This window comes from Leishmania mexicana, chromosome 20 (genome assembly GCF_000234665.1).
Source record: "Leishmania mexicana MHOM/GT/2001/U1103 complete genome, chromosome 20".
NCBI classification, from domain to species: Eukaryota; Euglenozoa; class Kinetoplastea; order Trypanosomatida; family Trypanosomatidae; genus Leishmania; species Leishmania mexicana.
The window spans coordinates 2,257,709-2,273,438 of record NC_018324.1 but is presented as its reverse complement, the minus strand read 5'-3'; the positions used below and the strand labels follow the sequence as shown (position 1 = coordinate 2,273,438).

The 15,730-nt window shown below is 58.3% G+C and overlaps 5 protein-coding genes across 5 annotated transcripts; all 5 read left to right on the top strand.

Annotated features, from left to right (window-relative positions):
* Window positions 1-448: 448 nt before the first annotated feature.
* LMXM_36_6000 (l6202.3-like protein) lies at window positions 449-3,448 on the top strand (the record flags this gene model as incomplete). The annotated part of the gene is made up of 1 exon (XM_003874910.1): window positions 449-3,448. One exon carries the CDS (start codon window positions 449-451, stop codon window positions 3,446-3,448), a length of 3,000 nt encoding a protein of 999 aa, XP_003874959.1.
* A 561-nt stretch (window positions 3,449-4,009) lies between these two features.
* LMXM_36_5990 (conserved hypothetical protein) lies at window positions 4,010-5,929 on the top strand (the record flags this gene model as incomplete). The annotated part of the gene is made up of 1 exon (XM_003874909.1): window positions 4,010-5,929. One exon carries the CDS (start codon window positions 4,010-4,012, stop codon window positions 5,927-5,929), a length of 1,920 nt encoding a protein of 639 aa, XP_003874958.1.
* Window positions 5,930-6,876: 947 nt separating this feature from the next.
* Window positions 6,877-8,733, top strand: LMXM_36_5980 (hypothetical protein, unknown function; the record flags this gene model as incomplete). Its single annotated transcript, XM_003874908.1, has 1 exon — window positions 6,877-8,733. One exon carries the CDS (start codon window positions 6,877-6,879, stop codon window positions 8,731-8,733), a length of 1,857 nt encoding a protein of 618 aa, XP_003874957.1.
* Window positions 8,734-10,116: 1,383 nt separating this feature from the next.
* LMXM_36_5970 (conserved hypothetical protein) lies at window positions 10,117-12,024 on the top strand (the record flags this gene model as incomplete). Its single annotated transcript, XM_003874907.1, has 1 exon — window positions 10,117-12,024. The coding sequence occupies one exon, from the start codon at window positions 10,117-10,119 to the stop codon at window positions 12,022-12,024; it is 1,908 nt and encodes a 635-aa protein (XP_003874956.1).
* Window positions 12,025-14,141: 2,117 nt separating this feature from the next.
* On the top strand, window positions 14,142-15,092 carry LMXM_36_5960 (glycerophosphoryl diester phosphodiesterase,putative; the record flags this gene model as incomplete). Its single annotated transcript, XM_003874906.1, has 1 exon — window positions 14,142-15,092. The coding sequence occupies one exon, from the start codon at window positions 14,142-14,144 to the stop codon at window positions 15,090-15,092; it is 951 nt and encodes a 316-aa protein (XP_003874955.1).
* Window positions 15,093-15,730: the final 638 nt, after the last annotated feature.

Below are 15,730 nucleotides of genomic sequence, written 5' to 3'. Positions count from 1 at the left end.
TTTGGTCGTTTCTTCTCCATTTGCGTCCCTGTGCGTGCTGGCGCACTCTCTTGACCCGCCAGCGTGCCCTGCACGACATTGTTTTGTTTATCTTCTCTGTGGTTGTTCGCTCGCTCTATTAGGCTTCTCTTCCGCTTCCTTTCTTCGCCCCTCCTCCTCCTCCTACTCCTTCCTCCTCACCCCTCTCCCTCTCCCCGACTGCCGCCACGACTGCGCCGTCACCGGGTGTTTTGGGGCTGTGTGTTTATCCTCCCAAGCCCGCCCCCCTTTACTCCCCGGTCATATTGCCGCTGCCGCCGCCGCTTCGAGGCCGGCGATCTCCTCTTCGCCCCTGCAGGTGTCCTCATCACGGTCTTCGAGTCTGTGAGGCCACTTGTGCTTCCACACACAGATTGCTGGAGCGGCTTCTGTGTCGTCTCGTTCTCCACATCGCCGTATTTTTCGATTCATGTCAGTGCCGGTCGCGGGGAGACGCAAGGGGCTGAGCTCCGCCTCATCGCCATCATCTGCCGCCCTACTCCCTGTGACTCAGGAAGCAGATGGCCCGTCCTGGTTAAACGACCTGGACGGCGGCACAATGCCGCCTGCCGCACCCGTGCCCGTCCAGGCGTTGCCCAGCCGCCGACAGTCGTATTCTATCAGCGTATCCTCACCGTCTCCCGTGGCTGCTGTGTCTCCGGCCGTACAAGAAGCTCCAGCGCGCGAGGGCGACCCACTTGCCTTCTTGAATGAGGTCGAGACACCACCTTCAGCAACTGCCGATAAGGGCTGGCACAGGAACCGGGCCGCCTTTGGTGGGACGATCGCTTTGTCGCTGTTGCCATCCTCACCGGCAGTGCCGGTGCTTTTGCGGGAGGGTGGCGATGACGCACCCGCAGCCGCGGCGACGATTTCGGTGGCAGTCGCTTTCCCTTCTGGCGACCGCGCTACCGCCACCATCGTTGGTGCTGCTGCCTCACATCGCGCGGAGGAGGAGAGGCAGCAGGCAGAGAAAATGGCACTCAGTCAACAGCTCTCTGAAGTGGAGCGTCAGTTGAGCGAGGCGTCGCAGAGTGTAGTCGCCCTTCAGAAAGGCGACCATCCGCTTGCAGTCGACGTGCTCGAAGCGGAGCGTATGGTGGCTTCCCTCAGGGCTAAGGAGGCTGCGACTCGTCAGCAAAAAGCAGAAGAGGAGGCTGAAAACCGGCACGCGGCTCGCGGAAACGCAGTCGCGAGTGTGCATGCGGGGGATGTGGAGGAGGAGATGTGCGAGTATCGTGACCAATGCGTCCAGCGCTTCCAGCAACGTGTGGAGGATCTCATGCAGGCTGTGCAGGAGCAGCAGATGCGTACGGCCATCCTTCGAGCAGAGTGGGAGACCGCAGTCACACGTGAAACCCAGGATGACAGTGAGGCCTCCATGTTTGAAGCCCTGCTGCTTCGCGTGCAGGACGGTGCACGTCATTTGAAGCGACGCCTGTCGTTACAATGCAGTCGCGTCGTGGCGGAGAGTTCCCGTGTGTACTTGGCGGCAGCACGGCAGCAGCGACTCGAGATCTTTGCCCATGACACGGCAGCCCGTGCACGAAGGCTGGCGGAGCACCGAGCTCGGCGCGAGGAGGAGGCGGCCGCATTCCACGACATGTGTCGCCGCACCTTTCAGGAACGCGCAGACTCCGCCTTTGGGGCTACCAAGGTCGCCGTCGAAGCGGCACATCGCTACCATGACAACGAGCGTCGTCAGCGTGTTGCAACCTTCCAGTGTCAACTCGCTTCCATGACAGAGCGAAGCCGCGAGATGCTCGAGCAGCAGGTGCGCCGCCTACTGGAGCGGGAGTGTGCGAGCATTCTCGCGCAGCAGGACGCGGCCGCCAAGGAGTGGGCGGCGCGTCAAAAGGATCTGACGGCGCAGCTCCAGGCATTTCGCTCGCGTGCGGAGGTGGAGGTCTGCCTGCTGCGCGAATGCGGCGGAGTGCATCGTGCCTCCGTCAGGTCGCTGTCACAGACACCGGCGCCACCCGCACCGGCGCAGGAGTCGCTGCGCAGCGACATGGACCGTGCGGGTGCGCGAATGAGGCAGCTCGCGCTCGCTTTGCGCATCAAACACGAGCAGCAGTTGTGCTACTCCGATGCACGAGGAACCCCCCGCGCTGTCGACTACCTGGGCACTGGTGGTGCGTGCCATTCGGGGGAGTCGCCCGCGTCTTCGTCTTTTTCAGTGGCGCAAATCAGTGCGGAATGGCAGCGCTCCCTCTTCTCACTGCAGCACAGCCGTGAGGCACTGCGGAGCCGCATATCTGATGTCAAGGAGGCGAGCCGTGGCTATGCCGCACAGCTGCAGCAACGCCGCACGCAGCTGAGTCAGCAGCAGGAAGATATCAAGGCCATTCGCACCGAATGGGAGCAGGCGGTTCGTGGGCAGCTGTCGAGGAGCCTCACAGCAGCGAGCTCACAGGTGCCTGTCCACGTTGGCCTCACGACCGGCGCTCTCGACAACTTGAGCCGGCGCGTTGGTGTCATCCTGCGCGCCCATCAATCGCTGCGCGCCACTCGGACCACTTTCACAGCGACGCTCAGCACGTGGTCAAAGTCCCTTACTGACTACCGCGTCGACACCGAACGCCTTCTTGCGGACATTTTTCAGCAGTGCGACCTCCTTCGCGAACGAAATGTTCAAATGGAGGTGGACCAGTCAACGTTGCAATCCTTGCAGGCGCAGGTCGACGTGCTCGAGCAGCACGTTACGGAGGGTGCAAAGCGGCTGGCCCTCCGAAAGCGGTGTGTCGACGCATTCGCGAAGGACCTTCGTGCAGGTCTGGGTCAGCCGCACACGCTCCCAAACTCGCTCGATCCTCAACTGTCGCCAGGGAGGCACAAGGAACAATTAACGCACCTAACGCAAACTCTCGAGGACACCAACCGCACTTCGGCGATATCTGATGCAGCGAGTTCTGCCGGCGCGGCGGCGGTGGTGTCCGATGCGCACTGGCAGAAGAAGTGTGCAAAGAGAGCGCCTCCGCTCAAAAGGGCAGTGAAGAAAACGTCATCTTTTGCCCACACAAAGGCGTCCTCTGCGACTCCCTGCTCCCTCGTTACGCGCACAAACCGTTTGCCAAGTCGCTGCGCCAGCGACCACTCCCAGGAAGGTCGGTACGCCGATACCTACGGCAGCATGCCAAAGACGGGACTGACCAAGTCTGACGTCGACGCGCTTTGCAGCTGTTCCCTGCACCCTATTCTTCCCACACCCGAAGGGAACCACCCTTGGGCCGCGGCCGAGAAATCGGCCTCTCCGTTTTCATCGGTGTCCGCCTACGTTTCTTCTGCTGTGCAAGACACCTCCGCCGCCGTCGATGCGGAGGCCGACGAGGAGGAGGGAAGGGGAGAGAGCGAGTTCTCCACCGATCTTGTGCCCCTCGGGGACGTCCATGGCAGCTTCTTCGGTACACCGGCCACCTGCACTCGATGATTGTCTGATGTGTTTTAGTTACCTGTTTTTCTTTTGCTCCCCACTGTCTCCCGCATGTCGCGAGGCAACCCCACCACTTTCCCAAATGAACGCGCCTCCACGAGCAACAGCAACACACACACAAAAAAAAACGGACACGACGAGCAGCAGTGCGGTGTCGTCCTCCACCGTGATCTGAGCACTGGCAGACATTCGTCAAGCTACGCATGTTCTCGTGTCTTCCACTCCTGCTTTCAGTAAATCCTCGATGACTACCTCTCCTCTGCCCGCATGCTTGTTTGCGTTTCTGTGGCTGTGACTGTTTTCGTCGCGTGCGCGTGGGTGTACGTACAGCTGTTGTGTTCTGCGCAAAAAGGGGGGCCATTGGTGTGCAAGACCTCTTCGCTCTCCGGTAAGCATCTGCTCGCGCATATCGCGAACTGCGGCGCTCGTTGGGTCTCCCTCTTTCCTCGCTCAGGAGGCGTCGCGGCAGGACGAGAGGAAGACGGAGGAGAAGGCAACAACCGGAAGCCACGAAGAGGCTCGCTCGCTCTTGCACACAGGCACACATAGACAGTCACAATGATGCAGCTAGACTTTGTACTATACCGCTTTGTATGCGACGTTCCGACCTTCACAGGGCTGTTTGCGGAGGATGCGCAGGGGCGACACATTCCTGATGCAGCCTCCTTTCAGTGTAGCTGGGCCCGAACGTCACGCGCACAGACCAGCTCAAGCGGCACATCTGCTCTGCACTGCGTGGATGGCGCCACGGACCACATGCACTTTAAGGCACTCGGCGACGACATGGCACTGATGTTTGCGAAGCTGACACATCAGCTTATCCTGGACGCCGAGCAGGAGGTCATCACGTTCGCCATTCGGCCGTCGCAGTATAGCGCCGCTGGGCCGCTGCCCGTCGTTACCAAGGGCTCCCTCGATCCACGACCGTACTTTGGCAAGCCCATGAAGAACTACGCCATCAAGCTGCGTGATGCTGCCGGAGAAGTCACCGGAAAGCTGCTCTTCTCCATGTGTGTGCATGGAATCCATGAGGAAGAGCAGAGGGTGCAGTGCGGCAACACCGTGGCCTCGACCGCAACGACGTCGCCGCCGCGCAGCAGCCCCCATCATGGCAAAATATCGATGGAGCGTGATTCGTCGCGCGATCGCCAGCTGAAGACGCCGCCGCGTAGCGAGCGGGTGGTGCACATTCACTCACAGGTTCTGGAAAGACAGGAGGCAACGCTGCATCAGACCCGCACCAGAACAGTGCAGCGCTCCCAGCCACGAAGGGAAGGGTCGCGGCACTCACAGCGTGATTCCCGTCTTGTACAGCGCGTGGAAATTGAGCTAGAGCGCGTTACGATCAGGACAGAAAGCATTGATCTCGATCACCCAGCACCGCTGCTGCTTGGCGGCGACTACAGCATGAAGATTCGCTACGGTTCCTACACCTACCGAACGACGCAGGCCGTTTGCTGCAATCCGAAGGAGGTGATGTTCAAGGCACAGCAGGCCCGCATCACGCTTCCGCCGGCTGGCGGCACGGAAAAGCTCCGATTTTCGCTTTGGGAGGATAAGCACCAGGTCGCCGGCTTCTCCCTGCACCCCGCGAAGTTCCAGTCCGGTGTTGGGGAGTGGAAGGAGTACGCCATTCCCTTCCGCTATCACCCCACAGGACAGCGTGCCGCTCTCGATGTGCGCATATGTCGATTAGAAGTCGACCGCGGCCGTTCCCCGAGCAGCAGACGCTCCTCCTCTCTGCCTTCCGCGGCGTCACAAGCCGTTCCGCAACAGTTGACTTATCGAACCGATCCGTCGGATAGGTATGCGGAGAAGGCCGCACATGGACAATCACCGCTGCGCTTCTCGCCGCCGCCAAAGCAGTATGACGCGGTGAATCTCATTCCACACGATGCCCCGCCGGTGGACACTTGCTCGTCATCGCACCGAGGAGGCTCCTCTCCGCCAGGCTCCGTCATTGCGGCCTCAGGGCGGCTACCGCCATTTGATGCCAACCGCACGAGCACGCCGCTTCGCGTCTGTGAGGGGGGTGGCGTGCGGGGCGGCTGGGAGCGCACCCCCATGGGCGAACGCCCGCCGCCGCTGACGTCAAATCTTGCCGACCTCCCAGCTGATCAACGTCCGCCGGATGAGCACGAGGTATACATTGCAGAGGTGCTGAGGCGGCTTGAGCGCCAGCAGCGGGCACCGCGGCCGCAGACGTCACTCGTGGAGGAGTGGATTGGCTGGCGCAACGAGCGCGAACGCAGCCGCGGCAACAGCTTCTCCAGCATGTACCCGCGATCATGTTCCGTGAAAAGCGCGGCGAGCCGTGCAGATTCAGTGACATCCGTAATCTCGCGGCGTGCCTTAACGCCACGGCCGACAAAGTCAAACGCCGACAAATCGTTCATAACGCCCTTCACCCCCGATAAGAGCGCCTACCGTCGCCACAGCTCGTGCCGGAGCCCGACCCCGCTTAACCCCCTTATTTAGGTGTATTGGATGCGCATAGAGGTAAAGGAAGCGTCTCTCTCTTTTTTCTTTGTTGTTGTTATTACCCCCTCACCTTTTCTCTTGGAGTAGTGAGTGATGAGGGGGAGAGGGGCACAGTACCACGGAGAAGCTTTACTGGGCCGTTTCTTCTGCTCTGCCCGGTGTGCGGTATTTCCGTTTCCTCCCCCCCTCTCCCCTCCCCGCCACGCAAACGGAGTCCGTCCGTCTATGCTTTCGCTCGCGACAACAAGATACCCCCATCATGATTGGTGGGTGTACGCTTTCCTCACACTGGGAGGCGTCACCCCCCCATGTACACGCGGTGTCGTAGAGAGGGCGAGAACAGCGGTCGGTGCCCCAAGGACTATAGAGATGCAACAGCAACTTGCAACGAAAAAGGCACCAAAATGAACTCGAGCAAAGATGAGCGGTCTAAAGAATACGAAATCAACTGCGAATGTACGGCGGCGGAGGTGATGTCACGGTCTTCCACGTCCACCCTCTGCCTCCCCCCTCCCCCTCCCTCGTTGGTAGACAGCAACCCCCACCAACGACGATTTCCCACATCTCACTTCTGCCCCAAAGCGAGGGTAAAAGGATGCATCCTACGTTGCCGCCGCTGCCTACTTCTAACAGCCCCTTTTGCCGTTCCTGAGCGTTCCCGGATTCACTCTCCGGGGAGCGCGTGGTGGGGGGAAGGGGCTAGGGAGCAGTCTGCTCCACGAGTCCTCGTCAACATGCTACCTTCTCCTCTCTCAATTCTCTCTCCCTCTGCTTGTGTTCCTTGCTGAGTGAGCGAATCAGTCTACACGAGTGCGACCGCGCATCGACACAGCAACGGAACGAAATGAGAAGACGATCCTTACAAGCACACGTAGGTGCACACGTTTCCGTCTCCTCATATAGTAATCATTACTGCGTCCCTCCCCTTCACGGTAAAAGCGCGCATGTCTGTGAGCTCCCCGTCTCCGTCTCGTAGCGGGAGCCGCGGCAGAAACAACCGAAGCAGCAGTCGCGAAAAGGGGGATAGCAGCCCGCTGTCGGTCTCCGCAACCGAAGGAACGCACTCCACGATATCAGGCTCTGCGTCCACCGCCTCTGCCTCTGCCTCGTCCGCGTCTGACGAGGGCTCCTTGGCTGAGTCCGGCTCTAGCGGCTCCGCTACATCTTCCGTGTCCCAGTCAGCATCGGCCTCCACCTTCAGTGCCGCATCCTCGAGCACCAGCAGCTCTGGCGAAGGGGAAAGCGACGGAGTGGACGCGGTAGAGGCGCCACGCAAACTGCCACGCTTGGAAGAGGAGGACCATCGGCTGCATGGTTCATTGCCCACTGAAGCAGTAACCACCGTGGCGCGATCGGTGCAGAGCGGCGCATCGATTTTGCCACCTCCGCCATCGCCGCCTCTCGCTGCGGCACGATATGGCCCCACCTTCTCTCGCCTGCCGTCCGATGCGTGGGCTGCGCCGCCGCCGCTGCCTACCCTGAGCGCGTCCGCCAAGGATATCAGTGAGATGGACGTGCGCGTCGGCTTGCGCCTCGGTGTCTTCCGCGCGGCTACACGACTGAACAAGGAGCAGGTGATGGACGAGATCGAGTCGGTGCGCATGACGAGCCACGTGGAGCGAGTGCTTCTGGAGTCGCCTCGCCAGATTGCGCTGCTGCCAGGTGTTCCACCACAGGAGCAGGAGTATGCGTGGGCTACGGTTTTCTTCTCGAGCGCCGAGGCTGCGGACCTGTGTGCAGCCCTGCTTTGTCAGCCGGGCAGACGCTCCAAATGGGTGCGTGTGAGTATTCAGCGGCTACCCATTGTGTCAAGGCAGACGGAGCCGCACACCGCCGAGGAGGAGCAGCGTGCGCAGGTGCACGTTTACCAGATGAACGCCGTCGCGCACCGCGTGACGAAAGGAGACGGTGCCGCGCTCCTTGGCGGTGTCCACGACACCGTCCTTGCGCAGAGTGCATATGGGTGGTGCGTTCTGTCGACTGGGGGCCTCTTTCCAACCTCGGGCTTGGCGGCGTATCTGAAACATCGCCACGTCGGCGATTTCACCGGCATCGACGTATGCGCCGACTTTGATCCGCAATGCGACAAGGACAAGTGCGCGGCTGGTGGGCAGTGCAAAGGGGTGCACCTGCGCGCTTGCGAGCAGTGGCGGCTACTACTTCCATCAGTGCTCATATCGAAAAAGGAGGCCTTGACTGCCGGCACGCCGACGCTGGTAGCCACCTCTCCAGCGGAGAGCGCTTGGCAGAAGTCGAGACGGAAGGATACGCTTCTCGTAATGCCGCTTCCCCCTGAAATCGATGAGGCAGCCTTTGTATACATGTTCCGTTGGTGTGACGGGTTTCAACGCGCGCAGACGGTGCGGACTGTGGATGCGCTCCGGTACGGTGTGGTGCAGTTCGCGGACGCTGCGAGTGCTCAGCTGGCGCGGCAGCAGGCCATCACCCACTCCAATCTGCCCGTTCGCTTTGTGGGAGGGACGGCAGCGGATGCCAACAGCACTGAGTCTTTGACAGCTTCACCGGCGGCCACGTCGACAGAGCCAACTAATTCTGCCACGGCAAGCCCTCCCGACAACTCCCGCACAGCTACGCCGAGTGGCGCTAATGACATGATTTCTTCCGGTGCGGCCACTGCCGCCGCGAGGCACGCGCCGGATGTCCCGTTTCCACCTCTTCCCGGCGGCTGGGAGTATGGGCTGTCGCGTCGAACGATGCAATACTATTTTCTACAGTCGGGCAAGAAGTCGACGACATGGAAGCATCCTGTTACGCAGGAACAGTACAAAGCCCATCGTTGACCGCCCTGCGACATTTTCATACCTCGTTTGCCTTGTGGTAGCCGGGCTGAGCAAAATGAGAGGTGCAAGGTCGGGTGGGCATGGAGGGGAAGGGTATAGGCTGAGAGGGGACCTCCCATCTCCTCTCCATTCCGAGGACCTCCGTTCTTTACTTCTCCATATACGACGTTTCACCGTCTAGTTTTGTTGTGGCGCTTGTGCGGCAGAAAAAAAACAAGAAGGCTGAAGGCAATGTCGGCAGTGTGCGACTGCCCTAGTGGTGATGCGCCCTCTCTCTCTCGCTCTCTCGCTATAACGATGCCAGCGACGCTCACTTACGTCTCCTCTGTCGCCCGCGATAAAGCGGTCTCGTCCCCTCTACCTGTCTCTCTGCACCACTCTCCTCTTCTTTCCTTCTGACAGTCTCACACATGTGCACACGTCATACCCGCCTCAACCACTTTACCCAACAACACGCACGTTCGTGAGGCTTTATTGACGAGTTTATGTGTGTGTGAGTGTTTCCGCCCCCCCCCCTCTCTCCCTCCCTGGCACATTCTACCAATCTTGCGCTCTGAGAGTTGTGCAGTGGAATACATGATCACAAGCAATTCTGTGGCGCTAATCTTGTCGTTACTCTTTCCCTCCATTCGTACCTTGTGGGTCATCTCTGTGGGTGCGTGCCTCCGCCCCTTTTCCGAGCTTCACCAGCTATACTGCGTGTGGCACGTTCCCGTCATTGCTGTTTGGTGACACGTCGGCCGTGAGAAGACAAGCAGGCGCAAACAACCGCACACGAACAGCCACTCACCTACCTCTTGTGCCCGACGCTCGCTTCGGCTTGTAAAAGTCCCGAAGAGCCGATCTCGAGAACAGTACTGCCGTGATTGCCTCGTTTGTGGCGCTCACTGTCATCCTACAGCTACACCGCGAAGCGCATCATCTTTTTCCACAGCTCCCTTCTTCGCTTTCGCTGGCCGGCTGGGAACTTCCCTGCCTCACCGCCTCTCCCTTTCCTCCCGCTTTCTTTTCTGGCGCTTTTATGCGTTTTGCCCTCCCCCCAAACCATCAACCACCACCCCGTCCTTTGTGTGTGTGTGCGTGTGCGTCTCTCTTTTTTTCGTTTCCTTTTGTTTGGGAGGCGGGAGAGGTTCCCAACTTGACTGTGCGCCGCATGTTGTTGCTATTAGGTTCCATTGTAACAACACTCCCCCCTTCCCCCAAAAAAGAACAGAGAATCCCATCCTGTTTTTCTAGAGCATCCGCTGCATTCTCCCTTCCGGAGCCTTCCTTTGCTGTCCCGCTGTGTGTTGTCGCTGTGACTGCCTTCTTCGACGTTTTTTTTTGGAAAGAGACGTGAGCGCACGTCGTGTCTTTGTCAACTGTTTCGTTCGTTGAAGACAAATGTGCAACGGCCACCCGCCGCGCAAGCGCAACTGGAGGTTGTACTACCTTCTCGACCTCACTTCACCGACGACGTCGCGGCAGGTGAAGTGGAACTTCCGCAAGATCACGCTACGACACCATTACTATCAGGCCTATCTTGTTCTATACAACCGCAGTCGCAAGTACCTGTACGACTCCATCGGTGAAAATGCATACGGCTTCCTCGCCAGCGGAACGTGGGGGCCGTTTGTCCCCCTCCTCGGAGCCGTCGGCTCCGTGATTGTATACTCGCTCGTGCTCTTAATAGAGGTGGCGCTGCTGCTTCTCTTCTTTGCCTTCCTCGCAGCAAACGACGGTCACTACATGTCACTGAGCTTCGAGATGATTATCCTGCCTCTCATGATCTTCGCGGCGATTATGCTGATGGTCGCCGTCGCGGCCGTCGTGATCAACATCTTCACGCCGAGGACGTACCAGGAGGGAATGTCTCTGATAGATCGTCTCTCTCCCGTCGGCAACTCCCTCGCCGCTCTGAGCTACTTCTGCATTCCGTTTGTGCTGTACACCCAGATTAGGAGCGATCCTGCGTCGAAGGTGGGGCTGTACCTATGGTACATGTTCATGCCCATCGTGGGTGACATTCTGTACTACACCACCTCACTCATCTGGCGCTGGCCGCGGCGGGTGCGGTTGCAGATGGAGGTGGGCAACAACCGCCCGAGCCCGATAATATACAACGGCATTTTTGCCATGGGCTTCCTGAACATGGCCTGCGGCGTCGCACAGTGGGTGCTCATTGGCTACAAGTTGGATGGGCGCCTGAACCGCTCGTGGTACATCATCTTCATCCCGTTTTGCTTCCGCGCCGGCCTGCGCGTGGCCGAGGCGTGCTTGCGCAGCATGATGAAGTACACCATCGGCGTCCGCTCCGAGATCGGTGTCGCGTTCGACACCGTCGGCTCCTTCTTCTCGAACGGGATGCTGCTCGTTTCACTCTACTTCGTCGCCGTGCGCATCAACCGTGGCCGCGAGAGAGTTCGCCTAGCGTATGCGTTGATACCCGTCTACCTAACGCTTATCTGGATCCTCCTCTGCCTAATGGTGACAGTGGTCCTGCTGCTCATCTTCTACCGCCGCCGCAGTCGTGAGGAGCGCCGTGTGAACAGGCACTGGACACCCCCTCAGGACAAGTACGAGGAGACGGCGAAGACGCTGGGCAGCACGGACACATCCGACTCCGGTCCCGTGCGCGTCTTGAAGGCATCGGAGCACGGCTGGGATGATGTGGATTCCATCTCCACGACGTTTGCCACCTTCCCGGCCGACGTGGACGACCACGGCGGCAACGAGGAGTACGAGGATTTCGAGACGGACGAGGAGCAGCCGGTGCCCCCAAAGAAGACGTCGCGGCGGTTGCAGGTGCCTTACAGTAGTCCCCGCGATGACGTCAGCGAGGCCGCTGATGCCGACCGAACACCCATCAGTAATCAGAACAGCTCAAAGAGGTACACGGTGCCGCGACACGCGAACAGGACGGCGGGGAGTGTCTACGAGGCGCGGGCGGGAACTTCGCGCAGCGCATCCCAGCGTGGCGTGAGTGGCTTGTCGAGCCGTCGCGGCAGTCCGGAACGCTATACGCCGGAGGTGGCGTCCGGCGTGACGACGAGCGCGACATCTGGCGAGGATGACTACACGGAGGTTACAACGTACATGAACGAGGAGACAGCAATGTCGCGCACAGGAGAGGACTTTACGCGGACGAGTAGCTACAGTTACACGGCCCAGACGACGTACGTGGAGGGAGACACGGATCAGAGTCAGACCACCTCTTACACTCGCAGCAACTCCTACTCATCCATATCCTCTGCCGCCTCGATCGGCAACGTGGCCGCATCTGCAACCAGAGGCGCGGAGAGGAAGAGGTAGGTGATACTTGTGTGGGGTTATTCAGGGCTCTCTCTCTTGCTTGGTACGTCATTATCACTGCTTCACGTACCTCGCCAGCTCGCTTCTCGCTCGACGCCAGCGGCACTCTCATTCTCCGCTTGCTGCGTGGATACAGGCAGAGCACATGCACACACACACACACGCACAAATTGCGGCAGGTTAACGGAATGCTGAATACAAAGGAGAACACTATATATTTTTTTTTTCGTTGTTGTTTTGGTTGTTTCCTTCTCCTACCTTTGCGTCTGCATACGTGTCTCTCTCTACATATATATATATATTTGTGTGCATCGTTTCTCCGCTGGTCCTTCCTCTTTGCCACCACCACTAGCTCTTCTTTGCGTTGCTTATGAACTAGACTACTACGGCGTGACCATGTGTGTCTGCGCTCGCTGTTTGATTCTTTGGCCATTATCTGGTTGTTGATGTTTTTACTCCCTCCCTCCCTCCCTCTTTCACTTCCATTGTTATTAGAGATGTGGGCGCTGTTCTTCTTCTCACCTCTTTTTTTGTTCTCGTTGGAGGGTGCTGTGCTTCTCCTATGTGACCGTTTCTTGTTCTGTTTGGTGCCTCATCGTACACCCAGTCGAGAGGAAAAAAAAAGAACACGCAATACTTACTTAGTCAGATGGGCACAAACCTTCAGGCCTGCTGATGCGCGTATTGGCGTTGCATTGGTCTCTCTCTACACGTTCATTTGTCGACGTCTTGTGTGTGTGTCTGTTCGTTCAGTGTCGAGTGTTGATGTGTTTTCGTCTTTCCCCGTGTGCGTGTTGCTGTATTTACTCCTCTTTTCGTTGGAGGAGTGAGCGGGCGTGTTGGCGGTGCCACGCCACAGCGACACTCCATGGTACGCCTGCGTGTGCGTCAGCGCGATCACGGGGACGGCTTCCAATGCTCACACTGTGCATCTGTATGTATGTCTACTAGTGACGGGCGGAGTTGGGTTCGGAAGGTGAACGCCATTGGTTTTACTCCACCACCCGTGTTTATCGACTCTCTCTATGTGTTGTCACTGCATGGGTGCGTGTGTACCTCATCATTGTTCTTCTGGTGACTCATGCTGACTTTGCCCATCTTGTGCTCTCTAAGCGCGCCCAATGTGCCACGGTCCTCTGCAGAGTCTTGTGAGCGATGCAACAAGGAACCTGTAGCTGCATCAGCGAACCAAGTGTGTGTTCGTGTACACTGGTGTAGGCTCATCCTACCATGCACAGAGATTCGGTACCTCGTGGCTCTGTTGCTGCTTTGCGAGGAAAACCACACTCGTTGCGACTGCCCACTCCGGTCACACGCCTCCTTCACGTGCTGGACGCTTCTCCAGAGCGTTGCGCGAACTAGTGGACACATCGCTGGAAAGACTCATCCAACAACGTGGCGGGCGTCTCTTGCTTTGCAGGTTACTCCTTCGCTCGAGAATGCACGTTTGCCTGCCGTGACTGATCTCTTTCATCTCCACCTTTCACGCTTCTTTCTTCCCTTGTCCATTATGACACCACCGAACGACACTGCTTGGGGCGTCGCTTGCGCTGTCAAACCCTTCCCCATGGCGACTTTGTCTTCTTCAACCTCATGGCTGGTTGGTGCCTTCTCTTTTTATCCTACCCACCCGACCCATCACACACATCCCAATCTCCACTCTGCGTCGCTTCATGTTCCGCTCTCTCTTTCCCTGACGCACGCACGCACGCAAACGCATACACTCACAAAGGCAGTGACACTCAACGCTCTCCTGCACACCTTTTGAAGCTCTATCTCTGTTCCTGCACGGCATACACACACACACACAGGTACAATTAGAGGCAGACACGTACACACCTCTATGGCACTCAACTGCCTCGTTGTAGCCTCTCGAAAATAGAAAGCCGAACACCAACAGACTTCTCTTTTTTTTGGTGTGTGTGTGTGTGTGTGTGTGTGTGTGTGTCACTCTACCTACTCGCAGGGTAGCCGCTGCATTTCTGCACCGCCCCTGTCTTCTGCGCAGCCCCATCTTCCGTGATCTTGACCACGTCTTTCGCCGAGCCATCGTTCCTGTTTCCCTCCCCTTTTCTGCTCATTTGCACTTCATGCCTTCTCAGACAGCCCCAGTCGAAATGCCGTCAGCGTCAAACATGTGCAACCCGTGGCCCCAGCACACGAACATCGCGCAGAACAAGCAGGCCAACCAGAAGCCGATAATCCAGCGATTTGTCCGTGATGGAGCGAGCCCGCATCCCCAGCTGTGCTTCTCGCTGCATTCTCCCGACTCGAAGATCCCGGTCTGCGTTGCCTGCCACCGCGGCGACTGGCGCAACTACGTCGAGAACACGCTGGAGGCCGTGGAAAGCTGCATCCAGATGGGGGCTGACATAGTCGAAGTCGATGTCTGGCGCACAAGTGACGGCGCGCTCATCCTCATGCACGACGAGACGCTCGACCGTACAACAAACGGTATGGGTAGGGTGTGCGATCACACCCTCGCAGAGATACGTGCACTGCGTCTGAAGGACGGGCTTGGCAACATGACGGAGTTCACAGTGCCGACGGTGGAGGAGGTGCTACTGCTGGCGAAGGACCGCGTCATCCTCAACTTGGACAAGGCCGACATCTACTTGGATGAGGTCTACCCACTGCTCGTGAAGACGGGAATGCTGGAGCAGACGATTCTAAAGTCGGAGATTCCCGTCGACGAGCTGTGCAAGCGGTACTCGGCGGATTTGCTCAATCGCGTTATTTTTATGCCCATTTTGAATATCACGGACACCACAACGTACGAGAGCATCGACCGCGCCTTCGCCGCCAACCACGTCCTGTATGAGGTGAACTTTGAGAAGGAAAATACCGACATATTGCAGTACATTCGAAAGCTCGCCATGAACTCGGGGGCGGCGCTGTGGATCAACACCATCTGGCCGACCACCTGCGGCGGTTACAGTGATGACCACGCGCTGCGTGACAAGGACGCAAACTGGGGCTATGTGGTTGACCACATCGGCGCCGGCATCATACAGACAGACCGGCCTGCGATGCTGCTTGCATACCTCCAAGAGCGCGGCTGTCGCTAAGAGGGTGACCGGCGGAGACACGGAGATCGTAGACGATACGAAAAAAAGGAAAAGAAAGAGGTCATCCAGGCAAACCTCTGTGCTTGCTTCCGCCTCATCTAGTCTCTGTTTTTTTTTTCGTCTTTTGCTACTCACGTGCGTGATGTCCCTGGCGCATTTTTGTTTCCGTTTCTGCAGTTGGGTGTGTAGTCACATGTTCTATTTCTACATCCAACCCCTCCACCCTCGCCTCTAACTTCCCTATCAGCCCCGTCCGTCCATCTTTGCTCTCGTTGTGTACACGCGCAGATGCGGTTTGGGGTGCATGCGTGCCCATGAAGCTGAATAAACACACCAACACACACACACACACACACGGAATAGCCCCAGCCACGCGGAGTAGCAGTGAATGTGACATGCGGGTGCACAGCATCAAAAAAACATGAAGGGGGAATACCGATTGGAAAAAGAAGGAGCGGCGGTGTACGCCAGCGGGCGACCCACAACTGAACACCAGCGATGGCTCGTTGAATTCCTTGTTCGTCAAACGCCTCTCCGCTTCCATTCTACACCACCCGCACTCCCTCAGCAGTGTTACGTTTTGTGTTTTTTTTTCCTCCTCTTTTTTCCGTTTGCTACCTTCTCCACTGTTTCTTTAG